This window comes from Mus caroli, unplaced genomic scaffold, assembly GCF_978045245.1.
Source record: "Mus caroli unplaced genomic scaffold, Mus_caroli_1 scaffold_14, whole genome shotgun sequence".
In the NCBI taxonomy this organism is placed as follows: domain Eukaryota; kingdom Metazoa; phylum Chordata; class Mammalia; order Rodentia; family Muridae; genus Mus; species Mus caroli.
In genome coordinates this window covers 24,166,479-24,193,397 of record NW_028227269.1, presented here as the reverse complement: position 1 = coordinate 24,193,397, position 26,919 = coordinate 24,166,479, and the positions used below count along the sequence as shown (strand labels likewise).

Here is a 26,919-nt window from a genome sequence, read left to right as displayed (position 1 = left end):
AATTCTTTGATGAGATTTATTATTGTACTTTTAAAATTGTGTATCCTGAGGTTTATCTGGATAATTTCACTGGCTGGGGACAAGCTATAGTGATCCACTCTTTCCAGCCATGTGCCACCATCTCCAATTGGTCTGTTTACATTTTGAATATACAAGTGGATCAGAATTTCTATGGTTTAATCTGCCCTGAAATCACTCTCATAGATGCACTCAGAGGTGTGTTCTCCTAATCTGTGAGTTTCTCAACCTTTGGATCTGAAGCAAGATTAGCCACTCTGAAACTTCTTCAAGATGGTCTGCTGGAGCCTCAGGCTGATGTTGAACATTTCCCCAAAGATGGTCTCAGCAGAATTTCTCCTATGTGTGTCTGTGACTTTGTTTTTGTTTGTTTGATTGTTTTCACCTGTGGGCAACAAGAGCTCTGGAAACAATTTGGACAGCCATGTGGACATTTCTTTCTGTGGTGCTGATGATGTAATTGTGAATCTCTGAGCACTCAAGTGGAGGGGAAGTATGGGGTGAAAAGCTGTGAAGCCACCCTGCCTAGGGTTCTGTGTCTGTGTATCAGTCTATACCCCATCCAGCCCCCTACACATTTCAGTGTTCAGACATGACTGCTGTTCCTGTCCTAGAGTTCCTAATGACTGGCCTGTAATCTCATCTGGACAGGTGTGTATTAAAGGTGTGAACCCCTAGAGCTTCTGTGAAACTCCCTGAAACCTGCTGGCCTTTGAGTGAATGGTCACTGTCCAGCCCCCCCCCCCCCCCCGCCCTGCCCCAGCCATGTTACAAGATAGACAAGTAGTAGGCTCCCTCTTTGGTCCTTTGCTCCCTGTCTGCCTGGTCCTCCTATGGCAACATCTTAATTTGGGAATGGGCTTTATGGTGCAAAGCCATATTGCTGAGCTGTCTTCCTATAGGAAGGAATTCATGACCCAATTGATCCCCAACATAGGGCCTTCTTAGATTTATCATACATTACTTATTAGCATGTCGAACCCTTAATGAATGAGGTCATTATGAATTCACTGGGATGCCTGTAAACTTTCTTTAGGTGTTTTTTCAGAGTTTAGTAATATCTTGGGAAAGCTTAGCTTAAAATGTCATCCTTTTCTTTGAGCCTACATTTCTGGGGGGTGAGGAGGCTTTTAAAAATAAAATTCACTAGTGAGACTTAGGTTGGGATTTGTAGGTTTGGATTTAGAGGTAGGAAAATGTCACAGGTAGACCAGAGAATGCCTCAACACACACACACACACACACACGAACATGTACAAACATACACAGAGCTCCTCTGGTGACATACTGGCTCTTTATGCATTCCTCACTAAAACTTTTACTTTGATCAGACTTCCTTTATTTTTACCCAGAATTCCACCTTACCTTTCAAGATCGGTGTCATACATATTTGGATGATTTCAAGAAAATTTCAATCCTGGCAATCTTGAGGATCGTTGTCCAGCATTCTTTAGGACATTCTTGAATCACTATTTGCCTGCTGTTCTTCCCACCATAAGACTGGTGTTGCAGGTTTAAGGAGTAGACCACAGCCTGAAGTTTCAATCTCACCCAGCCTAGTCAAGGGTGCACACTGTCACCCAGCCTGACTACTGTGACACCCACAGTGTGCCTCCACCAGAGACAGTGTGACATCACTCTGGCACCCTCCTCTCTCTGCACCTGGACAGACAGTCCCTGTGTGCAGCCCACCCTAGAGTCTGAGTTGGGCTCCATCTCCCCGGGGGAAGTAGCTACAGAGGCCAGCAGAACTTTCTCACACAAGATATGTGTCTTTTCTCTTTTTTATTTTGAGACAGAGTTTCCCTGTGTAGCCAAGCCTGGTCTGGAAGTCACTGCCCTCCTAACTCTGCTTCCAGAACGCTGGCATTGCTGGTGCAAACTCTTGTGACTAGCTTGAAATTTGTGTCAAGTTCCAGTCAGTTACTTAACTGTTCAGTCTCTTTTGTTTTTTTTTTTGTTTGTTTGTTTGTTTTGTTTTGTTTCTTGATGGGCGCAAGGGCATTGCTTTTGTATTTGGGGGTCACAGTTCATACCCTGCTCAGGGTATTCAGATCTTGGCACAATCTCTCAACTTGTGAATGTCTTTGCACACTGCCAATGAGAGTGGATTGCTTTGAGTATATCCTTGCTCTGTGGGATGTGGGGTTTTCCGTGTTCCTCAAGAACCCTCTTCGACCCTGCTAGAATCAGCCATTTGTCTTGTGCATTCTGGTTCCTTAAACTGGAGCACTTTATTGGACTGATGATCTGGGCATGGCATACATTCTATGCAGAGCCCATGCCTTCTGCGTCCTTGCAGCTGACGTGCAAGGAAGGCACATGTGCACACATACTGACCAGTGTGTGTACCAGCACACTGCTAAGCTGTGTTTTCGATCTGCATCTATAGTATTCTAAGCATGAGTTCCTACTTAAACCTCCAGTGCTATTCTCTTATCCCAGGAGTTCTAGTGTCTTTGCCTCGATTAGATGAGCTTCAGCCTCCTATCCACAGGGGTGTCTGGAAGTCAGTGCAGAGAAACAAGTGATGACTGAGAAGGATTAACAGGTGTCTTGAGTAGTCACAGGCTCGTGGGCTCACATGCAGCAGCCACAGGGGACCGTGGGGTATCCTGATCTGTCATTCCCCATCCCATACCCTTGAGTCAGAGTCTCTTACTAAAGCCAGAGTTCCTCATTTTATGACCAGGAGGGTTACCAGGGAGGCTAAGGTTCCATTTTGGGGTTTTTAGTCTCATTAATAAGATAAATTAGTAATGGACTCAAGAGGAAGTAAAGGACAATGTTATTAGACTTTAAGAAAAGATTCTGGGAAAAGAGACTGAGAGAAAGTATTGTTATTTATGTTAAGCATGGAAAAGAATCAGCTTATTAAGGAAAAAAAGAAACAAGTCAGATGGTGGTGGCACACACCTTTAATCCCAGCTCTTGGGATGCAGAAGGGTGGATCTCTGAGCTCCAGACCAGCCTGGTCTACAGAGCTAGTTCCACGACAGCCAGGACTACACAGAGAAACTGTCTAGAAACCAAGCAAAACACAAAGAAAGAAAAAAAGCACCCCTAAGAATGGGTTTTCCTAGTGAGCAAAGAAAGGTACCCCCTAAGTATCCAGCCTGGTGGCAGTATATTGTCTTTTGTACTCCTCCCCCACCCTTAGTAGGTCAGGCATGCTCTGTTCTTTAGAAGATGCCACTAAAAGGAAGGGCTTCTGCTCTGCAAGCTGGCTTCTTTCACACGTTAGAATTTATGTAGCTGTTTTAGTTCCTGCTTTTCTAACAGAGGCTGGCTGTAAGCCCAAGTGTACCCCAGCATAAATGCTGGGGTTACAGGTGAACACAGCCTTTTACATAGGTGTTGGGGACTCCATTCCCGGGTCCTCACACACATGCTCTTACCCACTGAGCCATCTCCACAGCTCCCATTGTCTCTTCTATCTTTGATTATTATAATTATGGACTACTTGCCCATGGATATCTAGAAGGATGGATCACAACACTGACCATTGCGTAATCTCACTTGAAGGTAAGGAGAAAAAACTGACAGGTATAATAGACTTCAGAATGGTTGAAAATTCCTCTGCATAATTTAGCTCAGTGCCTGGAATCTTGAACCTTTGAGGACCTTGAGTCATGTGGATATGAGTGGGGACTTCAGCATGAAAGGATGCTAACTAGTGTGCAGGCACTGTGGTGAATCCCTGTCTCCTGAAAAGCCCCTGACAACACAGTTGCCTTCTGTGGCTGCATTCCTGAGTTTCTGGTTTAGTAGGTCTGGGTTGGAAATTGCAAACTAACAGATTATATTCGTTACCTGTCTTGGGTTTTTTTGTTTGTTTCTTTGTTTGTTTTGGTTTTTTTGTTTTGTTTTGTTTTGTTTTTTTCGAGACAGGGTTTCTCTGTATAGTCCTGGCTGTCCTGGAACTCACTTTGTAGACCAGGCTGGCCTCGAACTCAGAAATCCACCTGCCTCTGCCTCCCAAGTGCTGGGATTAAAGGTGTGCGCCATCACGCCCGGCGAGACCTGTTTTGTTTTAACAAAATACCTGACAAAAGCCATTTAAGGAAGAAAGAGTGTCTTTTGGCTCACAGTTTGAGGATGCAACCTTTGATGGTGATGAAGGCATGGCAACAGAACCTGAGTCATATTGCATCCAGTCAGGGAAACAGGGTGGATGCTGATACTCTGTCCTTTATATCCAGTCCAGAACCAGAGTTCATGGGGTGGTGCTGCTCACAGTTAAGATCTTCCTACCCTATTAACCTAAATTAGTTAATCACTCACAGCCTGTCCAGAGCATGTCTATTGGGGATTGTAGATCCTGTCAGATTGATCTAACAGGTTCTCCAAGACTGTGTCTGCTGCTGCTGCAGTCCCAGAGAGTAAGAGGAAGCAATGGGCCACACAGCTGAGAAGGAAAAGAGGAGATAGCCAACGACTTTGAGATTTCAGAGGGATTCCATAGATCACTGGGCACAGAAGCTCAGCACAGGAAACTAGAGTTTAGAGAAGAAAGAAGGATGTCAAAGGAGCTTGATTGGGAAGAAACATAGGTAGGACTCTCGAGAGCAGGGGCTTGTTATAGTTGACTTGGTCATGAGTTAAGGGAAGATAGTGATGTTCTTTACCTCCCCTTCCCTAGCTTTGTATTGAAGAAGTTTGGGGGGAAGAGCATTGAGATGAGATGATTCTGGCAGATAACCCTGCCAGCTTCCTATTAATGTGCTAAATGTCCTCAATGGTTAGACATTTTCTCTCTTCAACTTTTTCTTGTCCTTGACTTCAATTCTCTCCTACCAGTGCATAACCCTCTGTGTATCTTCAGTTGGGCTTAATAAATATCTTGCCCCACAAACATTTTGAATTGCTTGAATCTCATGATTATAGTTGACTAGATGCCCTTAAAATAGTCTGTTGTTTCCCAGGACTTGACATTCACATTAGGAAAACAAAGACCTTTTTTTTTTTTTTTTTTGTAAATAGTGCATTGTGAGTCTCTTAGCAAATCCCTATTGTAAGTCTGCAGCTGTACAGTGCTTGCAGAACCATATTTAGGCCATCCTGTGTTTGTGTGTGTGTGTGTGTGTGTGTGTGTGAGAGAGAGAGAGAGAGAGAGAAAGAGAGAGAGAGAGAGAGAGAGAGAGAGAGAGAGAGAGAGAGAAGGCCCTGGTGGACTCTCACACAATATAGACATTTTTCTTACATGTCCTGTTGTTGTTGTGTTGTTGTCATTATTGGAAGCCTAGTTTTGGCCATAGTTAAAACACTATGTATTTCATAAGAAACAGAATACAGAAGTAGCAAATGAAATGCAAATCTGTCCTGCTTTTGAAGTTGCTTATGGTGATGGGGCAGGTGCAGAGGGGACAGAGGTAAGGGCAGGGGCTAACTCATTGTCTAGGGGGTCAAGCGGAAAGCATGGAAGGGGAGAAAGGAAGCCATACAAGTCAAATCCTCCCAGCTGCTCCAAGGCAGACTGTAAACAGGAAGGGGAGTGGGGTGCTGAAGTTGGGGGGAGACAAGTCTTGGGAATGAGTAAGATTGGACAGAGCAGTGGCCTGAGACAGAGGCTGTTGAGGAAGCAGGAAATTGCTCTTGCACAGGCCAGAGCCTATGGAGAGTGTTTGAGGACTCAGGACTGTGTGGATTCAGTTAAGCCCGACTTTTCTGCACTGTGTAACCCACTATAGGCTGCTGTCCCATCTTTGGCCATCTTGAACAGCTCATAACCAAACAAGGTTTTGGTGTCTGCATCTTACAAAAGTCCCTGCTATTGTACTGGATGTTCTGGAAATTGCTTTGGGCCTGTCTCTGCTCTGCAGATGTCTTTTCTTCCCCTTGCAGCCTTAATGGGGTTGTTTAGCAAGTTCTCTCACCTGACAGGTTTTAATGACTCTTGCTTACCAAGCTGGCATCATCTGCCTTTAACCTCTGCAATTCAACATGTGCAGTGACTACATGGGTTTTACAGAGAAACAGTTGAAGGTTCCCTTGGCCTTCCAACATTACCTAACTATGTGGCAGATTATTGAAACCAGGCCCATTTGATCCCTTCCTCCTATCCCTGGCACAGTGCCCTGCAAAATATCGACCCTGTGTCTGTATGACATCATCAGCAACAACTGTTCCCCATATTCTACCCTCCAGGATCAAGAAATCACTTAGCAGAGGCAGCTTCCTGGGGACATTTCCAATCTTGAGTTTGAAGCCTTATCAGCCTTTGGCTTGACTGAGTGTCTTTAGGCTTGTGAACCCTTTAGGACTAGTAACCATTCTTAACCAAAGTATAGTCACTTTGTAGAGTGTAATGTATATATTTGACAAAAATTAGAGATATAAACAGGAAAAGATGCATAGAACTATAAACCAACCAGCCAACCAGCAAACCATGGCCTTGTTCTTAGGACCTTAAAAACCCATGCTGGGGTTCATTGTCATTTGGATAATAAATTTGGAGTTATATGGATATGCCCTGTATGAGCACACATGAGCAAGTTGTTTCACCTGACATGTGTTAATGTCTCTTGCTTACCAAGCTAGCATTATCTCTCTTGTCACTCTGCAATTCCACAAGTGCAGAGACTCTACAGGGTAGAAGAATGCTAGTGTCCCCTTGTACCCCAGAATGCTGAGATCCTCAGGAGCCTGTCAGCATTGACGATATTAGGGCACACATTTTTAAATTATTTTAAAGGCTCTACTTCATCTATCTAAAGTCAATTTATCTATGCCAACGAGTCCTCTATAACAATAGAGAATATACTTGGTGCAGAATAAGTTAATGGCAGCCATTAACTGCCCTAGTAAGCTGCTGGTCCTTCCTTGCTGCCATCCACTCCCTGTCCTGAATGCAGGTTGGTAGCCCTTATTCCTGGATGATTCCAGAGTACTGTGGCCACACCCTTGTCTCCTTGAGCTCTGCTCCCGGGGTCAGGTCTCACATGTGCCTAAATCTCTACTTTTCTTTGTTTGTTTGTTTGTTTCATGTTCCTACACCACTATTCACTGTGTCCTATCTGTCTTATATGTGTGCAGTTTGTGCTGGCTTCTTTTGAGTCCCAGATGCCTTCTCTCTCAAAGGCATCGGGTATGGAATTCAACTAGCAGTTTGTCTTCATTGAATGCTTACACACAGGTACCAGTGGGCCTTGGATGACAGAACGTAAGGAAAGGTGGAAAATGTTTAGACTGTGGATCTAACGCTAACTGCAGAATATGGCGGCATCATGGGATTCTTCTCTTAGATAAGCAGTGCTTAGCCTATATGATGACCCCTTTGGGGGATCATCTATCAGATGCACTATATATCATATACTTTACATTATAATTCATAACAGCAGCATAATTATAGTTATGAAGTAACAATGAAATAATTTTGTGGCTGGCAATCATAGCATAAGTAACTATATTAAAGGGTTGCACCGTTAAGAAGGTTGAGAACTACAGACTTAGAGTGAGTGATAAAGCCATGTTGGCATGAGTCATCACAGGGGAAGGAGGAGGCCATCTGCATGATCCCTCCTCATCCCATCCTTCTTTGAAACTGGGCAGGACTTGGGGTCACCCCGGAGATACTTCTCTGTGGCTTTGAGAGCATTAACGAGATCACCGCTCCCTCAGACATCTTTGAGTCTCTCTGGATGCTGGAGCTGGTGGTTGCTGATAGTGGTGTCAGATTCCTCTTCATTTACCTCCTGTATGTGTCTATGTCATTATGAGTACAACCCTGTGCTGTAAGGAAGAGGTTAGGGGATACAGAACTTTGCTGTCTGCTCTTACTTGGAGGATCCAGGTACTCTTGTCAGCTTCATTCGGAATGAGATTTACATAAAGAACAATGAGCACTACTCCTGTGTGCCAGTGTTCATCTTAAGATGAGGGGAGGGAGACCTGGTGAGTAGTCACATGGCTAGAGAGTTTATCTGGATTTTTAACTGAGTGCTATTTAGTTCAATGCTTGGCAAGCATGGCTTTGGAATGCAGGCTACTAGAATCACAAAGCATACCTTGAAGTACACCAGGTCCCAGGTAAGTACATGATGCTTAAAATCAAGTGGCAGGGGCTCAAAGTGAGAATTAAGATCCTCAGTTGCAAGGATTTGCTTATGTAAACAAAAGGTGATGTCTGGGAGGATCCTTAGAGAGGTGTTGACCTGGGAGCTTGGTGGTCTACTTCTTCCCTCTCCATGGTCCTCTTAGCTGTGTCACTCATCATGGATGGTCAAACAGCCAGCATGAGTAATACAGCATAGGTGGTGTGCAGCAGGCAAGCAGAGATGAGCAGGAGAATCAGTCATAGGCTTCTTGGATGTGGCAAAGAATGTCCTGGGGGCTGGGAAGTGAGCATCACTGAAGGACTGTTGTACACATTTGATTTCCTTAAGTGAACCTGACTGTCAAAGACCCTCACTGTCCAGAACTGAACATTTTTGAAAATGGGGTTGCTTAAGAGGCATACAGGGGTGAAGGTGTTACTGGTAGTTCACTGGGAAGCTGCTTATCTTGTGAGAATAAGAAGGGCCTAAGAGATGGGTTCATTAGGTCCTTTCCCTCAGATGTTTCTCCACTATAAACTGGAGAAGAGTCAAAAGCAAGAAGTATCTTAGCCAACCTTCCATGCTTGCTAAACTTCACCAACACACTACTATCAATTGCATCTCAGAGGGGTTAAAGGATGGGTGGGTATGATCCATTTCAGTCTTGAGGATTAACACCAGAATGTAAAATCGCCACCCTCAGACCTGAGGCAAGGGCCCTGGATAAACCTCTTCTGAGGTTGTCTCCATCCACAATCACTTGTTGTCCCCTCCTCAACCCTATCCCACTATATCCAGGGGATGGAATTCTCGCCCTGTTTCTATGGAAGCCACAGGAGGGAGATCTGAGTGTGTATGTCTCTCGTTTCAGACTGTTCTGCGATGACCACAGCAAGGTACCGGCCCACCTGGGACCTGGCCCTCGACCCACTGGTGTCCTGCAAGCTGTGCCTCGGGGAATACCCAGCGGAGCAGATGACAACCATCGCCCAGTGCCAGTGCATCTTCTGTACCCTGGTGGGTCTCTTGGCTCAAGTCCATACTCTAAGAGCTTGTTGCTCTCACATCCAGATGCACCAAGCCACCTTGGGACTAAACATTGTGGGAGCCTAAACATATATTCAGACTCCTACATATGTGGGAAGGATGCTTCTGTAAGTCAAGCAGGTGGCTGGAGTACAGTTGCTTATGACACACAAGCTATCACTTAAGCAGGATTGTGGTATCTGCTGGGACAGCATAAATGCCCGACACAGCACACATTCTTCTTGCCAGACAGGAGGCTTTCCCACACCTCATTTTCAGTTTAATGATGAGTCCATACTTGACATTGTGACAGAGCTAAGCTGAGGACCGTGAGTAGCTAGGATATGTAGCCATTAGTGTTAATTCTCCCTGCTGGAGGCTGAATGACTGTGCCTACAGCTTGAGGTCTACAGCTTTCTTACACTGTAGCCAGAATTTCTTGAGGGCAAGTGATCTGTTCTCAGTATGAATATAGAGATTCCTAATTCAGGAAACTTGGGTTTGGGTCTAATTCACACATGGATTTTTCTTTTTTCTTTTTATGTTTTGTTTCTGTCTATGTATGTGTATCTGCTGTTTTTCTCTTTCTTTGTGAGAGAGAGAGTGTGTGTGTGTGTGTGTGTGTGTGTGTGTGCACCAGTGTAAGCCAGAAGAAGGCATCATATCCTCTGAAGCTGGAGTTATGGGCAGTTTAAGCCAGTGATGTAGGTTCTGGGAAGAACAGCAAGTGCTCTTAACTGCTGAGCCAGCTCTCTAGTCTGAAACTTAGGATTTTTATCCATCATAAAAGAAAAGAACAACAAAAATTAACAGAAAAAAAGAAGTGCCTTAAAAACTGGAAAAAAAAATTTACTCAGCTTTTCCGATTCCCCCCCACCCCCCCCAAATCCCCGAGCACAGAAGGAAACAGAGATGGGGCAGGTAGGACAGGGCAGTGGTGATCTGAGGGCGTGGCTACAATTGTGTGATATGACTATGATGTGTAATGTGATGGATGGGTTAGCGTGCTGCACTGAGGGTATAGGTGCATCGACTCAGCTTAATTGTTCTCTCTGGAATGGAAGCAAAGCAAACAGGAGCAACTACAGCAATAAACCCAAAGTCAAAAGGATATGATACCTGCTTAATTGATTACCTCAGAATATTTGCCATCAGGTCTGAGGAGCTGGCTCAGTAGGAACAGGTCCTTGGCTTGCAAATGTAAATTCCTGAGTTCAGATTATCAGAATCCACACAAAGCCAAAGGCATAACAGGAACTTGTGCCATCTAAGTGTTCCTACTGGGCACTGGGAGGTGGGGGCAGGAGGGGCCCTAGAAACTCATGGGCCACCTAACCTGGCTCACACCGAGGAAAACAGTGAAGGCGCCCTGTCTGAAGCACGGTGGAAGGGGTGGCTCTACATCTGAGGTTGTCCTCTGCACACACCCATATTCACACATGTGAATGCACACACTGCATACATACTGCAAATACACGAAGCGTCACCCCAGGCAGCTTAAACATACACGTTTGTTCGTTATATACCAGTAAGACTGAATGGCAAAATAAAACACTACAGTTACTTTTAAAGGTACAGAAGTGGAGAGAGAACTTTCTTTAGAATATTCTTTGAAAAAAGAAAAACAAAAACAAAAACATCACTTCTGAATTTGAAAGGCATCCTGACTGTAGACTGTGGGCAGCTGCCTATGGAGTTGAGATGAGGACTTGGCTGGAAGTCTTTCCTAACTCCCTGCCCTGAATGTCTTCACTCTCCTGCCCAGGGCCTGCACCCTATTTCATTTAGGCCTTCAGATCTAGGAGCCTAAGCCTTAAGCCCATAGCAACTTGTTCCCAACTGGTCCTAGGCTGACTCTCCTCTGGTTCATTACTTATCCCCTCAATATGTAGCTTAGTGCAGGACTCATAATAGCTAATCAATAAAGACTCAGGACATGAACCAAAGTGATTTGATCTTACTCCCGGAGCTCACATTCAAAGCCAGGTGCCTCATTAAAGCCCCAGGAAAAACTAACATCAACCTGCTAGAGAGGAAATTGCTTTTGATGTTTTCAGGAGGAAGGGGAGGACAGAGGAGGCTGGAGACTAGAAGAAGATGGACTGACTCTCCCCGTCTGATTAATGCACTGAGCAGGGCTCAGATCTTAGCCAGCATGCTGGCTAGGACTAGAGCTTGTCAAGTTGTGCTAAAAAAAAAAAAAAAATAGCTTTCTGCACAGTGCTTCCCTATTGCCAGAAGGGACATTTCTACAGTCCCCTAACATCCATCTACTCTGAGTGCCTTTGGGCGCACCAGCTTCTCTCCAATCACCTGGAGCCATCAGAGCCACAGCAGGCTCTTTCCTCCTGAAATGCTTCCTGCCTTCGTGCCAAATCTTTCATTCCATTGTTGTTGTTGTTTCCATGTTTCTAAAGAATTCCTGTAAAACAAATAAACAACCCTAACTCATGCCAGGGGCTCAAAGGAATGTAAGATGCAGCCACCGCTTTCTCAGAGAAGCCAGGCCAGAAGTACCAAGGAGCGATGTAATTTTGTGGAAGTTGTGACTTTTCCCCCGTGGCTATTTTCTAAATTTGAGGATGTTGAAGATAGTCATCTTGCCTGCAGCTCTGGGGTTGAGGCAATAAGGACACCCATAGGTTGGCAGAGAAGGCAAAGCAGTGCCAAAGTGCCAAGCCAGTTGCACATGGCCTTTTCTGCTGGGGTCACTGGGGTCACAGAACATGGACAAGCCACAGAACAGCTAGGGCTCCTGAATGGACAGACAGGAAAGTGATACAACTGTGTCGCACTGGGAGACAGCTGCATGGGAAATAGTAACGTTTGATCCAGAGATGGAAGATGTTGGCCCCAAAGGTTCTAGATTCTGTGGCTCAGACTGACCTGGCTCTCGGTAATGTGAGGACTGAGAATCACTTTAAGAGTGCCCAGAGGTGGAGTAATAAGTTTGACTGCTTATCGTCTGTGGTCTCCACATTAGGAACCTGGGTTGTCTCTGAACACTAAGATGTATTAACCAGCTTTGCCATTCTCACCCGAGTCTCTGTGGTATGTGCCAGCTACTCATATCTATGGCTTATACCAGGACTGGGCTCTTTTTCTTTCCCAAAAGGGTCACTAATAGATGGGTGACTTCAGTGGTCATTTCTTCATGACAGTGAAGAGGAGGAAGGGTGTCACCAGTAACTCTGGATCAAAAGTACAATCCTTTCCCAAGAAAGACCCAGCTGTAGGACCTGACTCCTTGGTTAGTTAAGATAGATCCATTGATTGGGTCAGCCAGGGGACTGGAATCTGGCATAGATCTCTGAGCTTAAGACCAAGCAGGTAGGGAGAACCATGGAAGCAGAGAGTCAGAACATTTCTGTGAATGTAGAGATTAAATACCCTCCATGCTAAAGACTTCAAAACACAGCCTTTGCACACGCCTCCTCTCTCTGCAACCACAAAGCACCTGCATGACTAGGCTTCTCCCACTGCCTTGGCTTCCTTTGTATCCATACCTGAAGCTTCTCTACTCCTCAGTCATCTGGTGTTTAAACTAATTTTTGTCTTCGCCAGACACTGTGGTTCTGTTTATTGATCCAGTTCTGCTGCTGGGAGTAGTCTGCAGGTCCAGCAGGGTTGTGTACCTAATTGCTTGTAGGCTTGGCACGGTTTGAAGAAACAAAATCTGTTTTACAATGTGGAGTCAGCTGGCCCTGGTCAGAGAAAATTCTAGCAAATAGTTTCCAAAAGTGTTCTTGAGATTAGGTACCTTGGTACATGTGCACATCCCAGGGAAATCTAGGAGTGTGAACAGCCTGAATCAGGTTGTTCTGCCAGATGGAGTTAGGGTCCAAGAGTCAGCTGGTTACCCTCATCCTACATCCTCCTGTCTGGTGGTTGGGCCCCTTCTTTGGGATCAGAGAGGTACACAGATGAGGGAACCAATGAGCAGAACAGGTGAGTATCCTGGTATTGGTCCACCAGGTGGAGAAAGGCTAGGTGGGGTGACTTGAGGTGCAGGACTGCATTTCTTTGTTAAGAGGCTGCAGAGCAGGCTTTTGTGTTCTGTGCTCGGAAAAGCTTCCTGACCTGAGTGGACTTCTCTTCTCTAACACAATTTGCATGCCACGGGTGAAGCATTTCCACATCTACCTCAGACTTTAGGGTTCTTAGAAAACTACCTCGTCAATACTTGCTACAAGGGATTAGGGATATAATGCATTGATAGTTTGGGGTGTGTGCTGGTTGGTTTTTGTCATAACATAAACCTAGGTTTTGACATAAATGTAGACATACCCAGGAAGAGGGAATCTTAACTGAGAAATGTCTCCATCAGATTAGCCTATAAGCAGGCCTATGGGGCTTCGTCTTGGTTAATGGTTGATGTGAGAGGTCCCAGCCTATGAAGGGTAGTCTGAGATCCCCGGGGTCCTTGGTCCTGGATGGCCTAAGAGTGTAGGCTGAGCAATCCATGAAGAGCAAGCCGGTCAGCAGTATTTCTCCATAACCTCTGCTCTAGTTCCTGCATGCAGGTCTCTTCCTTGACTTCTCTCCGTGATGGAGTGTGACCTGAGTGTTATAAGCTGAAATAAGCCCCTTACTCCACAGACTTCCATTGGGTCACAGTGTTTTATCATAGTGATAGAACCCTAAGGCAGAGCATGCTAAAGGTTTACTGTGTCCTTTCTGTGTTCTGCTTCTAAAAGCCTGTGACATGGACAGATTTCATCTGGTATAAAGGACCAACAGATGGGAATGTTGTAATGGGCTGTTGTTATTATAAAGGTCAAGTTGTTACTGGGTATGCCTCTGTTTCTAAGTCTGTGGCTTCTGTCATCATTAATTTTACATGGGATGCTGATGAACTGAAATGGCAAAAGTGAATTCTCATACACACAAACCACACACACACACACACACACACACACACACATACACATACACACAACACACACATCATACACATACACACACACATTACACACACACATACATACACACATGCACACGCACACACACACACACACACCATACACACACCATACACACACACCATACACACACACACACACACCATACACATACACATACACATTACACACACACATACACACATGCACATGCACACACATACACACACGCACATGCACATGCACACACACACACACACCATACACACACCATGCACACACCATACACACACACACACATACACACACCCCCACGTGCACGTGCGCATGCACACATACTCACACTTCTGTTAATGCTGTCCCAGCACCATGCTGTGCTGTGTGCTCCTAAAGCCCATTCTTTGTCTTGACAACCTCTGTTCTGCAGAGCATAGCCCATAATTCTGGCTGAAGTAGGACAGTTTCCTGAGCATCCTTAATGCTCCCAGCTCCTCCTCACTCATAGCTTTTGAGTGCTTTGGGCACAGTCTTCCAAGCTGGCATGTGTGTGCACTAATATATAATATGACAAGTGCCACAAGCTTGAAGATGAGGTTCTTTGTGCAACAAGAAGTGACAGTTCATTTCCTGCCAGCAGAATGTCACAGCCCATGCTACTGATTAAGCACTATATAGAGACAGCTGCTTGTCACCAGGGTAAGGAGGGGCAGTCCTTGTGGCTCTCATGTCTGCTGTTCATCACAGCCCCTACTGAGAGCTGGGCTCCTCTGAGGCAAACCTTCTAAGCCCTTGCTGCTCTGTACCTGGCTGTGTAGACTTTACTTCTGCCTCCCAGGTCTCATGTACACGTCTGGGACCTAGATGTCACTCAGCGACTTCTCCACAGATCTTCTCTGCCCTGGCAGAGATCTTCTCACCTCCTCTTCCCATGCTTGCTACCAGCCTGTTCAATGGCATCCTCTGTGGTCGACAATTGCTCTGTTATGCAGGACTGAGTGGCATGTCCCAGGAAGGAGAGCAATCTCTATTCATATCTCATGGCAGTCTTTAAGAATTTGTTACCCCATATCACTTTTCCAAAAATAAATATAGCTAGGAACTGGGGGCTGCTCTGTAGGCATGTTCTCACCCGCCATGGGCCAGTTACTGTTCCTTCCTACTGTCCCCAAGGCCAGGTATCTTTTGACCTGAGAAGGAGGCAGGAATTGAAGACGGATACCTTCCTTCTCCCTGTTTTGACTAGTCCATCCCCAAATTGGTCCTTGTGTTCTCCCAAGAGGCCTGTCTATGATGTGTTGCAAATAGGTCTACCCTGAACCTGGGATGAAAAGACTCCCCATTGAGTTTGCTCACCAGGCTCCCAGCCCATTGTCATCATGATGTAACAACATAAAACTCCTGGCTTTGTGATTTGATGGTTTGATCTTTGATGGTCTAGAAAATTCATGTCTCTCAGAGTGTCCCTGTTGGAGTTTAGGCCTCAAGTGTTACCAGTCTGAGAAATTGAATGTGATCAAGTATCACACTGATACACTCAGACTCCCAGCGTCACCACACACTTTAGCCTGTACTCTCCCCAGACTCTCTTACATTCCCACGGGCATAGAGGCCTGCTCTGACGTCAGCCCCTTCTTCAAGTTGCAGCATATTTCCCTGTGAAGAAACTATCTATGTCGACTTGACCTTCAACCCTAGACAAGAGAGAGGTCAGCACCTGTATCATCTAAACTTCAGTCTGTGTCTTCATAGGATGCTGTACTGGCTGGTTTTGTGTCAACTTGACACAGTTGGAGTTATCACAGAGAAAGGAGCTTCAGTTGAGGAAATGCCTCCATGAGATCCAACTGTAAGGCATTTTCTCAATTAGTGATCAAGGGGGAGAGGACCATTGTGGGTGGGACCATCTCTGGGCTGGTAGTCTTGGTTCTATAAGAGAGCAGGCTGAGCAAGCCAGTAAAGAACATCCCTCCATGGTCTCTGCATCAGCTCCTGCTTCCTGACCTGCTTGAGTTCCAGTCCTGACTTCCTTTGGTGATGAACTGCAGTATGGAAGTGTAAGCTGAATAAACCCTTTCCTCCCCAACTTGCTTCTTGGTCATGATGTTTGTGCAGGAATAGAAACCCTGACTAAGACAGATGCTCATAGCGGCAGGCTCTTTGTGGACCCTAAAGGTCATTTCAGTGAGCACCCATAGTCTTGAGCCTCTGTGTGCAGCCTGGAAGAGTGCCATAGACTGCTCTTCTCTGGTTACCTGCAATTATAGGCCCCGTTCTTCACTAGGCATCAAAGAAGTCATGGCTTCTGTGTAGAGCCTGGAAGGTCAACAGAGAGATGCGCATTAGCTGATGTGAGAGTGAATCATGCAACAACACTGGACAGGGACACTGGACACTGGACTCCTCAGATACCAGGTGGCTCATTTCATGACCAGGATGGCCTCTCTATATTGGACAAGAAGACTACTAGGGTTGGGAGGTAGAGTTTTTTGTTTTAATATTTTTAATAATGAAAACATTTTAAAAAGTAAAGTTGGAAGTAAGGAATTGTAGGAGGTGAAGGTCACTATTTAAGAATTGTCTCCTTGCTGGGAGGCAATACCGCACCTTCCAATAGGGAGGTTATCAACACAGATCAAGTGGTAACTGGAATATGCACATAATAACTAGACACTGGCAGTAGACACGCTCAAGTACCCTTGTGCATGAAAGAACTCTTCTTAGAAGCCTTGGGAGGGTGCAGCAGGTTAGTACCTGCGCACAGCTGGTGGTGATATGCACTTGGCCAGTGGCAGGGCTGGGCACCACAGCCACATTTACTCTGGAGACACAGAATCCCTGTTTTATACAGACTAGTAAACAGGAGTGGTTTCCATCTTCTCTTTAAACATGTAAAGTCTAGATTTTATTTTTATTTCATTAATTTTCAGAGACTTTTCTATGTTGGATGCTGTGAGTGACATCAAGCATTTGGGGCTGCCCAAGGTTCTCAGGAAACTGTCTTCAGAGGGCTATGCTGTATAGAGTGCTAGTCTCGGAGTCTGAAGCTCAGTTATCTGCAGGCGTGTGGGAGCAGCTTGATGCTGTCTCGGATCACTAGGTCTTCTGCTGAGACACGGCATGCCAGTTGAGTTCTGGCTCAACTGTAGACCACTGATTCCCCACTGCCTGTCACTCTCTCGCAGGTAATAGAGAGAATGCTAAACTCTTTTGACCTTCAGAGAACCTGCCTGGTGATGGAGGGGAAAGAAAGGCATCCATTACTGCTGGTGCTGGGAATGCTGGGAGAATCTTGACTTCCAGCTGTCACCTGGAGCAGCATGTCTCTGGAGAGTGACATTTCCCATGTCTGCCAAGCTTACCTCATACCCAGGGCACAAGGTTCCTAGATGAAGGTTGTACCCACTGTGACAAGACTGGTTCATGGGTTCAGAGCCAGCTGTGACTCCAAGGTCCTGGCTCCCTAAATGCCATTCTCAGAGCCTACTTCTTTGGTCTGCATCTGTCCCTGAGTGGTCTTTATAAACCATGGTTTGTGATTCGCCTAGGCCACCTGGGTATGTGTGAGCCACAGTGTCTGGGTATTGTCACTAGGGTGATCAGCAGCCAAGCAGGCTTTTGAAGACAAAGCATTCATAGTTGACTCACTGGAGGTTCAGGCCAGTTTCTGCAGCCCACTGTTCCTTGGCAGGAAGCGTCCAGTGGAGTGGGAGTGTCCTGGCCAGTCAGCAGATCTGTCTCTCTAGCTCTCTGAAAGACTTGGAAGCCTCAGTGGAAAGTGTAGTGCCTGGAACGTTCTGTGGTTCCTCTCCCACTCTGCACTGCTTTCCGTAGTCCATGCTCCTTTCCTGGAGTTCCTTTGTCCTTAGGGCCATTTTTTCTCTCCCAAGCCTTTTCCTGACCCCAGGTGACACAGATCCCGAGTGTCTTTGTTTCCTGTTTTGGTGATAAATCATGACCCACAGAGGACAGGATGAGAGTTTCATCTTTCAGGTGATACTCCATTTTTGAGGGTACTCTGATAGGGCAAGAATTTGAAGCAGGAACTATGGAGGGAGTCTGCTAACTGGCTGCTCCCTGGCTCATGCTACCTTTCTTATATAGCTCAGGCTCATCTGCCTAGGGATGTCAACACCCACAGTGGGCTGGGCCTTCCACCATCACTTAGCAATTAAGAAAATTCCTCATAGACATGGCCATGGGACAGTCTGATTGAAGCACTTTTTCAGTTGATGTTAGCTCTTACCAAGTGTCTCTAGGTTTGTGTCCAATGGACAGTAAAAGCTATGATGGGCCTCTGTGTTGTCTTGGATGTTGTCAGTTTAGTACATGTAGTCTTTGTTCTGTGAAAAAAAAATTTTGAGGTAACAGAGATGCTTCAAAAATTATTGCTTATGCTACAAGAGGCTGTGTGTATGTGCTGTGTCTGAGTGTGTATGTGTGTGTGTCTGTTTATGTGCAGTGTGTGTGTGCAATGTATGTGTGCCTGCCTGTGTGTGTGTCTATGTGATGTGTCTGAGTGTGTGTGTGTGTGTATCTGAGTGTTTATGTGTAACATGTATATGTGTGTGTGTTTGTGCAGGGTGTGTATGTAATATGTGTGTGCGTGCCTGCCTCTGTGTGTGTGTGTATCTGAGTGTTTTGTGCAGTGTGTGCATCTGAGTGTGTATAATGTAGGTGTGCCTAACACTTTGTGTGGGTGTGTGTGTTGTCTTTCAGAGATAGGGTCTTGTTCTCTAGTTCAGGATGACCAGCTATCTAGTAACAGGAACTCACTGTGTAGCCAGAGTGACCTTTATCATTAATTTTTTTTGTCTCACCTACAAAGTTCTGGGATTACAGGCCTGAGTCATCAGACCCAGTTTAAGGAGCTCCTAATTGAGGAAAAAAATAGAAGGATCAGACAAAAAAAAAAAAAAAATAGAGCCAACCTTGGAGTTAGGCACACACGCTCTGGGGTCTTAGTGACTGCATTTGTAGAGAATGACCTGAGTGGTGGGCCCTCAGTTTCACTTCGGTAAATGGTAGTGATGACGCCTCCCATGGGATTCTGGTTTCCAGGACTGTTTGTTGAGCTACAGCGGCAAAATGACTAACAGCAGTCTGGTCCTTGGAAGGCATTTGATTAAAGAAAGATGATAGATATATCAGAAACTGCATCTGTTCCTGTTTGGGGGATGTTTATTTATTGTTTCAAAAGTTTCTCTGATTGTTTGATTTGTGTGTGTGTGTGTGTGTGTGTGTGTGTGTGTGTTCATTTTAAGACATCTTTTTGCTATTAGATTGGAAAACAAGGCTTGTGAGTCATGACCCACTTTACATCTGGAAGAGGGCCGTGGCTGGTTTTTGATGGATGCAGGAGCGGTCACTCTGTAGTAAACAAATCAATATTCTCATGACATAAGCTCATGGTGTGTGCTGCTCAGAGATGCAGTCCATCAGCCCGCTGAGCTTGCTCTTAGGGAGAGGCCCAACCCCCCCCAGACATGACTCACCGATTGTTGTTATAAGCAAGCCTTTGAACAATGTGGTTGTGAGACTTCCCCAGGGAATACATCTCACACCTGGTTTAATTGTTGTGTTTCCCTTCTAGAGAGAAGGAGGCTGTGTCATTATATTGGATTTTAGCCAGTGTGGTCCAAGTTTTCTGAGTTCCGTTGGTTTAAGACGTTCCAGGATCCCCCCCCCCCCCCGCCCCCCGAGACCCAATTAGACAGATTTAATTATAGACAGTAAAGCAGTGCTCTCGTTGCTAAGGGTTTGAACTTTTTATGCCTGTGACTGTAAAAGGCGTATCACACAGTCGGACAAATGAGACAAGAGCCTCTGCATACTTAGTTCCTATAACAGGATTTGGACCAAGGGTTGGGATATTCTTCATTTTATTCTGTCTATAAAAAGCCCAGCAAGGCAGGCATTTTGATTTTTATCATCTAGAGAACTAGGAGCCAAACATATCACAGATGAGCCACCATGGCCTTAGTACAGGCACCGAGATTAACTGAATGTATTTGACTCTAAGACTGCAGGGGTATGCTCCCCTCTCAGTTATCTCCATAGACAAGGCATGCCAAGTGCCACCTCATAGCAGGTTAGTAATGCTGTCTGGGTTGGGGTGGGGTGGCACTGTTACCCTAACATACTTGGTGATAATCCTGTTCTTATCTTTTTCTGGTTACCTGCCCTCTCTTGTCCCGGATGGGCCTCCCATAGATGACAATGAGTTTGTTTCTGACAAGTTCACCATGTTGTGCCTCAAACAGAACTCCAAAGCCTCTCTCATCCACAGAGAGATGTAAGTGGGTCATGTGCGGAGTCAGTGTCATTATCAGAGAGCCCTGGAAGATGCAGAAAGCTGAGGCAGTTGGACAAAAACCACTGCTTAGAGCAGTGGTTCTCAACCCACCTAATGCTGTGACCGTTAGTACAGTTCCTCATGTTATGGTGATTCCCAACCATGAAATTATTTTCATTACTACTCCATGTGTGTAATTTTGCTCCTGTTATGAATCATAATGTAAATATCCAATCTGTAGAATACATAATATGCAACCCCCAAAGGGGTAGTGATCCACCAGTTGAGAGGCACTGGCTTTGAGCTTCGGACAATACTTTGTATATAAAGTCAAGTCGCGCAAATTGTATCTTGTATCTTGGGTATTCTAAGTTTCTGGGCTAATATCCACTTATCAGTGAGTACATATCATGTGAGTTCTTTTGTGATTGAGTTACCTCACTCAGGATGATGCCCTCCAGGTCCATCCATTTGCCTAGGAATTTCATAAATTCATTTTTTTAATAGCTGAGTAGTACTCCATTGTGTAAATGTACCACATTTTCTGTATCCATTCATCTGGGTTCTTTCCAGCTTCTGGCTATTATAAACAAGGCTGCTATGAACATAGTGGAGCATGTGTCCTTCTTACCGGTTGGGACATCTTCTGGATATATGCCCAGGAGAGGTATTGCTGGATCATCCATAGTACTATGTCCAATTTTTTGAGGAACCGCCAGACTGATTTCCAGAGTGGTTGTACAAGCTTGCAATCCCACCAACAATGGAGGAGTGTTCCTCTTTCTCCACATCCTCGCCAGCATCTGCTGTCACCTGAATTTTTGATCTTAGCCATTCTGACTGGTGTGAGGTGGAATCTCAGGGTTGTTTTGATTTGCATTTCCCTGATGATTAAGGATGCTGAACATTTTTTCAGTTGCTTCTCAGCCATTCGGTATTCCTCAGGTGAGAATTCTTTGTTTAGCTCTGAGCCCCATTTTTAATGGGGTTATTTGATTTTCTGGAGTCCACCTTCTTGAGTTCTTTATATATATTGGATATTAGTCCTCTATCTGATTAAGGATAGGTAAAGATCCTTTCCCAATCTGTTGGTGGCCTTTTTGTCTTATTGACTGTGTCTTTTGCCTTACAGAAGCTTTGCAGTTTCATGAGGTCCCACTTGTCAATTCTCGATCTTACAGCACAAGCCATTGCTGTTCTATTCAGGAATTTTTCCCCTGTGCCCATATTTTCAAGGCTTTTCTGTACTTTCTCCTCTATAAGTTTCAGTGTCTCTGGTTTTATGTGGAGTTCCTTAATCCACTTAGATTTGACTTTAGTACAAGGAGATAGGAATGGATCAATTCGCATTCTTCTGCATGATAACCGCCAGTTGTGCCAGCACAATTTGTTGAAAATGCTGTCTTTTTTCCACTTGTCGAAGATCAAGTGACCATAGGTGTGTGGGTTCATTTCTGGGTCTTCAATTCTATTCCATTGGTCTACTTGTCTGTCACTATACCAGTACCATGCAGTTTTTAGCTCGGGAAGAACTAAGACCAAGGTGTGGATACTTTGCCCCTTCTTGGAATTGGGAGCAAGGCACCCATGGAAGGAGCTGCAGAGACAGAGTTTGGAGCTGAGACCATCTAGAGACTGCCATACCCAGGGATCCATCCCATAATCAGCCTCCAAACACTGACACCATTGCATACACTAGCAAGATTTTGCTGAAAGGACCCTGATATAGCTGTCTCTTGTGAGGCTATGCCGGGGCCTAGCAAACACAGAAGTGGATGCTCACAGTCATCTATTGGATGGATCACAGGGCCCCCAGTGGAGGAGCTAGAGAAAGTACCCAAGGAGCTGAAGGGATCCGCAACCCTATGGGTGGAACAACAATATGAACTATCCAGTACCCCCCCCCCCCCAGAGCTCGTGTCTCTAGCTGCATATGTATCAGAAGATGGCCTGGTCAGCCATCAGTGGAAAGAGAGGCCCATTGGTTGTGCAGACCTTATATGCCTCAGTACAGGGGAATGCCAGGGCCAAGAGGTGGGAGAGGGTGGGTGGGGAGTGGGAGTGGGAGGGTGTGGGGGACTTTTGGGATAGCATTGGAAATGTAAATGAAATCAATACCTAATAATAAAAAAAATAAAGTCAAGTCTCTGGAAAGCAGCTTTGAGAATGGCTTTTGGGGGAGTTTGCCTTGGCCTTCCTCTCCTACTTCCTTACTTCCTCCCTCCATTTTCCTTTGTTTTGCCATGTTTTCCTTCCTTCTCTTCCCTTGCCCTGCCACATCTGGCAAAAAAAAATAAACACGTTTTGCCAAAGACATGAAATCCCTATGGCTCTTACAATCTTTCTGCCTCTTCTTCTCCAATGATCCCTGATCCTGTGAGTAGGGGATATAATATTGCTATCCCATTACTCTGGGCACATTGGCTAGTGGGACTTATATTAATCATTGTCTACTGAAGAAAGAAACTTTTCTGATGAAGGTTGAGAATGTACTACTCTATAGGTATGGGGATAAGAACGTAGGAGCAATGTAATACAATGTCCATTTGGCAGAATAGTGGTAGTAGGTTTACTGAAGAGCCTAGAACCTAGACAGCCACATGTTAGATGCAGTGAACAATACCACGTATGAGTTCTATCTTAATGACTAGACTTAAATCCAGACTTTTGGTTATTCCTGTAGCATTCATACCACTATTGCCCCAGTAGGCATATCTTGCCAGTCTAATAGTTAATGTATTTCTTATGGTTAACAGCTGTTTGCTTAACAAATCACTCTGTCTTTGATCTTTGAGAAGTAAAGGTGCTTATACACATTTCTGTCTTTCTTTCAGTGCCTGAAACAGTATGTTGAGCTCTTGATCAAAGAAGGGCTAGAAACTGCAATTAGCTGCCCGGATGCTGCCTGTCCCAAACAGGGCCACCTTCAGGAGAATGAGGTACATTCAGGGAGGGAGCACATGGCTTGGTTGTCTGTGTCTGGTTGACTGTGTCTGGCTTCTCAGGATGCTGTGTTTTTCTGCTTGGCCTTATGTTGTATTATGTTCTAGACCTCTCAGTATCGCCATCATTACCTGAAATCTTATTTTTCCCCCTTTCAGATTGAGTGTATGGTTGCCGCAGAAATAATGCAGAGATATAAAAAGCTACAATTTGAAAGAGGTAGGTGGCCTGCTGTGTATCCGGCTTTGAATTCTACAACAGAAGGTGGATAACTTTTATGGAGCCTTCTTTTGGGAGAGATGAGTGTACATGATTTGGTGGGAGTGAAATATTGCACCTCTGGAATAATGGTGTGAAATCCTCTGAGAGCCTCATAGTCTGGTGCCCTGGGTATGTGATCTATTTAGCACTAGGAGGGATCTGGGAGACACTATGTATATATAGAGATTGGGGCTTCTTGTTGGCTTAAAGAGATCCCTGGTTCACATTGTTCTTCAGCCAGGTTTGGGTTTATTTGGTTTTGGAAACTTTTAGATTTCTCCTGCATTGAAAAACCCCAAAGGCATGGGAGGAAGTCCCAAAGCTGGGCACTCCTTGCAGGTACCATTGTAGAACACTGAATCTAGATTCAGCCTGCCCTGTCTCACTGCCCCTTGCGGCTTAGCTAGCTGTGCTCATGAGTAAATGAGTCTTGGTCCTCAGTATCACAGGCCTGATATACCAAGGTCCACTGTGCCCTTACCTATGGCTATTGGGTGACTTCCCTGGTTTCGAAATTCCAGTAGGAGTCTGGCTACACACTCATCTCTGAGGGCCAACTCCTCCCCTTCTGCTGGGCCCTTCACAGACCTTCCTACTAGATGCAATCTGGTGGAGTGGAATGAGAGGAGGACTAACTTTGATGGTCACATTGCTAAGCTTGAGACATGTTGGATGCCTGGGGAACTTTTCATCTTTGCTCTCTCAGGTGTTCTGCACTCATGAAATAGTATTTGAAAGAACCTACAGAACCCTTTTCCTCCGATTTCAGAGACTTGAGGTCACCTGCAAAGAGCAGATCAGAGACTGCGATGCAGGTGGCTTCTGCTGCAGAGCCTCTGTGAAGGCATCCAGTAAGTGCTCTGATTGACAGTGCAGTGGAAGCTCCTGTGACCACATCCCCTCTCCCTAGACACTGTGAGCCTGTACCGAGGTCTGCTTCTGAGCCATATCCCAAAGTGATGTGCTTACATGGAAATGCAAAATTCAGAGCGGGAGACACCTGTGACGAGGGGCTGTGGACACTCCAGGGTATCAAGCTTAAAAAGAAAATAGGAGAAATGCTAATGATAATCTCTAATTTTCTTAAAATATAATATATGCATACTTTTATGTATACCTGTATTTTATATGTACATGTGTACATATAGACAACTTCAAAGATCAATCAGGGCAGTGGAGAGAAGGCTCAAAAAACACTTATAGTTGTTCTTCAGCAGGATTTTGCTTAGGTTCCCAGCATCCAGGTGGTGGCTCACAATCATCTATAACTCCAGTGCAAGGTCTTACACCCTTTTTCTGGCCTCTGTGAGCACCACATGCATGAGGGCCATGTACATCCATGCAGACAAACATACAAACTACATACATGCTCATAAAATTAGGTGAAATAAAATTTCCAGCAGGTCAATAAGGATCTTTAGTGGCTTCAAAATTTGCTGTCCAGGGTTTGTTTCTTTAGATGGCGTCCATCTTTCTCTTTGGGACACCTTACCTTAAATATACTGTCACACAGCATTAAAGACAGAATGAGGAGCTATAAAATTGATTCATTTGGATCTCTGAGAATCTCAGACTCTTTTAAGCTCATTTTCAGAGGATCTTAACAGACACTGGAGGTCATTTAGATCCCAGGGAGATGAACTTTCTGTGACATGAGGTTTAATTCCAAAGTGAAGCTTGGTAGATTTTCCTATCAAATAATTTTAAGCTTTCTTTCCCTTCCCAGTACTTTGGCTGAGTCCAAAAGTTTCTGGCTCTTGAATAAGAAATGAATCACCTTAACTTAGGTTAGAAAAATACTGAAAACTCTCACTAGAAAACATCTCAGCAGCCTTACATTGAGTGATATTTAGAAAGGATTTGGACTTAATACCACAAGAAGCGCTGGCCAGATGGCCATGTGGGACCTAAGACACAGCTGTCTGCTCCAGCCAGCACCTTGGACTAACCTAGAGATGTGATCTCAAAGCCAACTTTGACTTGCTTCATTCCTTCAAAATTTAGTCAGTGGAGAACACCTTAGGAAGAAACTCATTTGGATGATTTTTTAACAGGTAGTTACAGAGAAGTCCTAGAGTTTGTTTTAGCTGCAAAAGGCTCTTTACTTAGGCCCCTGCCACACATACACCCAGGTGTCTTGACTGACCTCCCCCCTGAAGTCTTTGACCATCTGAAGGCACAGAGGGTTCTTAGCTACTGCTTCTGCTTTCTGGAACCTTCTCTCCCACTCGGCTTATTACTCTGATACCTGGATGAGGAAAGGCTCTGGAAAGATGCCCATGAAGCATTCTCTTGTGCATGCCTGCCCTGCAGTGTCTGTCTGTGTGCCATGGAAGGCTACATGCATTTCTTCCCATGTCTGTCTGGAAGCACACTGTCTCTCAACTACACCATCTTGTTTACTAAAAGAAAAACCTTTTCAGAATGATTAATAAAATGACCAGGTATGTTTCCATTCCCTAACAAGAGTCCTCAATTTGCACTGTCTTCCCAGCATGGATTTACCCACCACCACAGACAAGGACCAGGGCTCTGGGCAGATGGAACAACGCAGCAACAGGGACCACATGAGGATGTGTTGGAGACTGGCCCCTCAGGATACTGTAGCCTACCATCTGTCTTTAAAATGTAAACTACCTTTGTAAACAGTGGTTGGACATTTTTCTAATAGTGTGGTTGGGGCTCTGCTTCACTGAAGGTCCATAGGAAATCTGTGTTAACCCCAGCCTCCTAAAGAAAACCTCTGCATGACTAGTGTGCCTCTGGCAGAGTAGAGTTCTGACTTGATGCTTTTGCTTCCCTAGAAGGTATAGTTTGCTACATGTAAACATATCTTATGAACATACATGCACGTATATAATTTAGTTGATATAATCCACTATGTGAGATGTAGCACGGATCACACATTATTAATAGATGCTGGCGACAGGAAAGCTGAGGGACACATCTCTATGTTCTGAGAGAAGCACACGAATGCTGCTTGCTATGGGCTTTGTTATGGATGCTCCTTGCTTGTGTGCACAGCTGGCAGAACTGAGCAGTGAGAAGGACAATGAGCATATTAATAGATTCCTGCCAGGGGTTGGAGCTGCTGCATAGCCAGCATGATAGGCCTCAGCAGAAGGTGGATGCTTGTAGTCCACTTAAAGATAAATCACTTCACCTTGTCTGCTGGGAATCTTTCCGTGATGATAGGTAGGGTCATATCATTGCCCTGAGTAAGACAGTCATGTTCTTGGCGTTGTTACCATGGAAACCTTCCCTAGGCCTCCTCTCCATGCCACAGCAGAATGGGGCCTTCTGTGATAAAGGAACAAGGTAGACTCACTTACTGTTGTCAAGGGTGATAGCACATGTCAGGAAGTGTGTGAAGAGAACCCTACCCTAACTGATGTCTGGGGCTTCCAGAGCAGAGGGAAAGCCAGAGGGCAAGAGGCAGGAC

At 45.1% G+C, this 26,919-nt stretch overlaps 1 protein-coding gene across 4 annotated transcripts in view; it reads left to right on the top strand.

Annotated features, from left to right (window-relative positions):
• Rnf144a (ring finger protein 144A) overlaps positions 1-26,919 on the top strand; it is a 110,591-nt gene that overhangs the window by 70,483 nt on the left and 13,189 nt on the right. For 3 of the 4 annotated variants that reach the window (XM_029484624.2, XM_021178953.3, XM_029484623.2), the window contains exons 3-5: positions 8,926-9,071; positions 23,108-23,212; positions 23,375-23,435. In XM_029484624.2, the coding sequence (XP_029340484.1) occupies positions 8,937-9,071; positions 23,108-23,212; positions 23,375-23,435 (301 nt within the window). In that variant the 5' untranslated portion in view covers positions 8,926-8,936. Of the gene's footprint in view, positions 1-3,480; positions 3,544-8,925; positions 9,072-23,107; positions 23,213-23,374; positions 23,436-26,919 lie in introns of those variants that run through there. The other variant, XM_021178951.3, reaches the window with a different exon arrangement.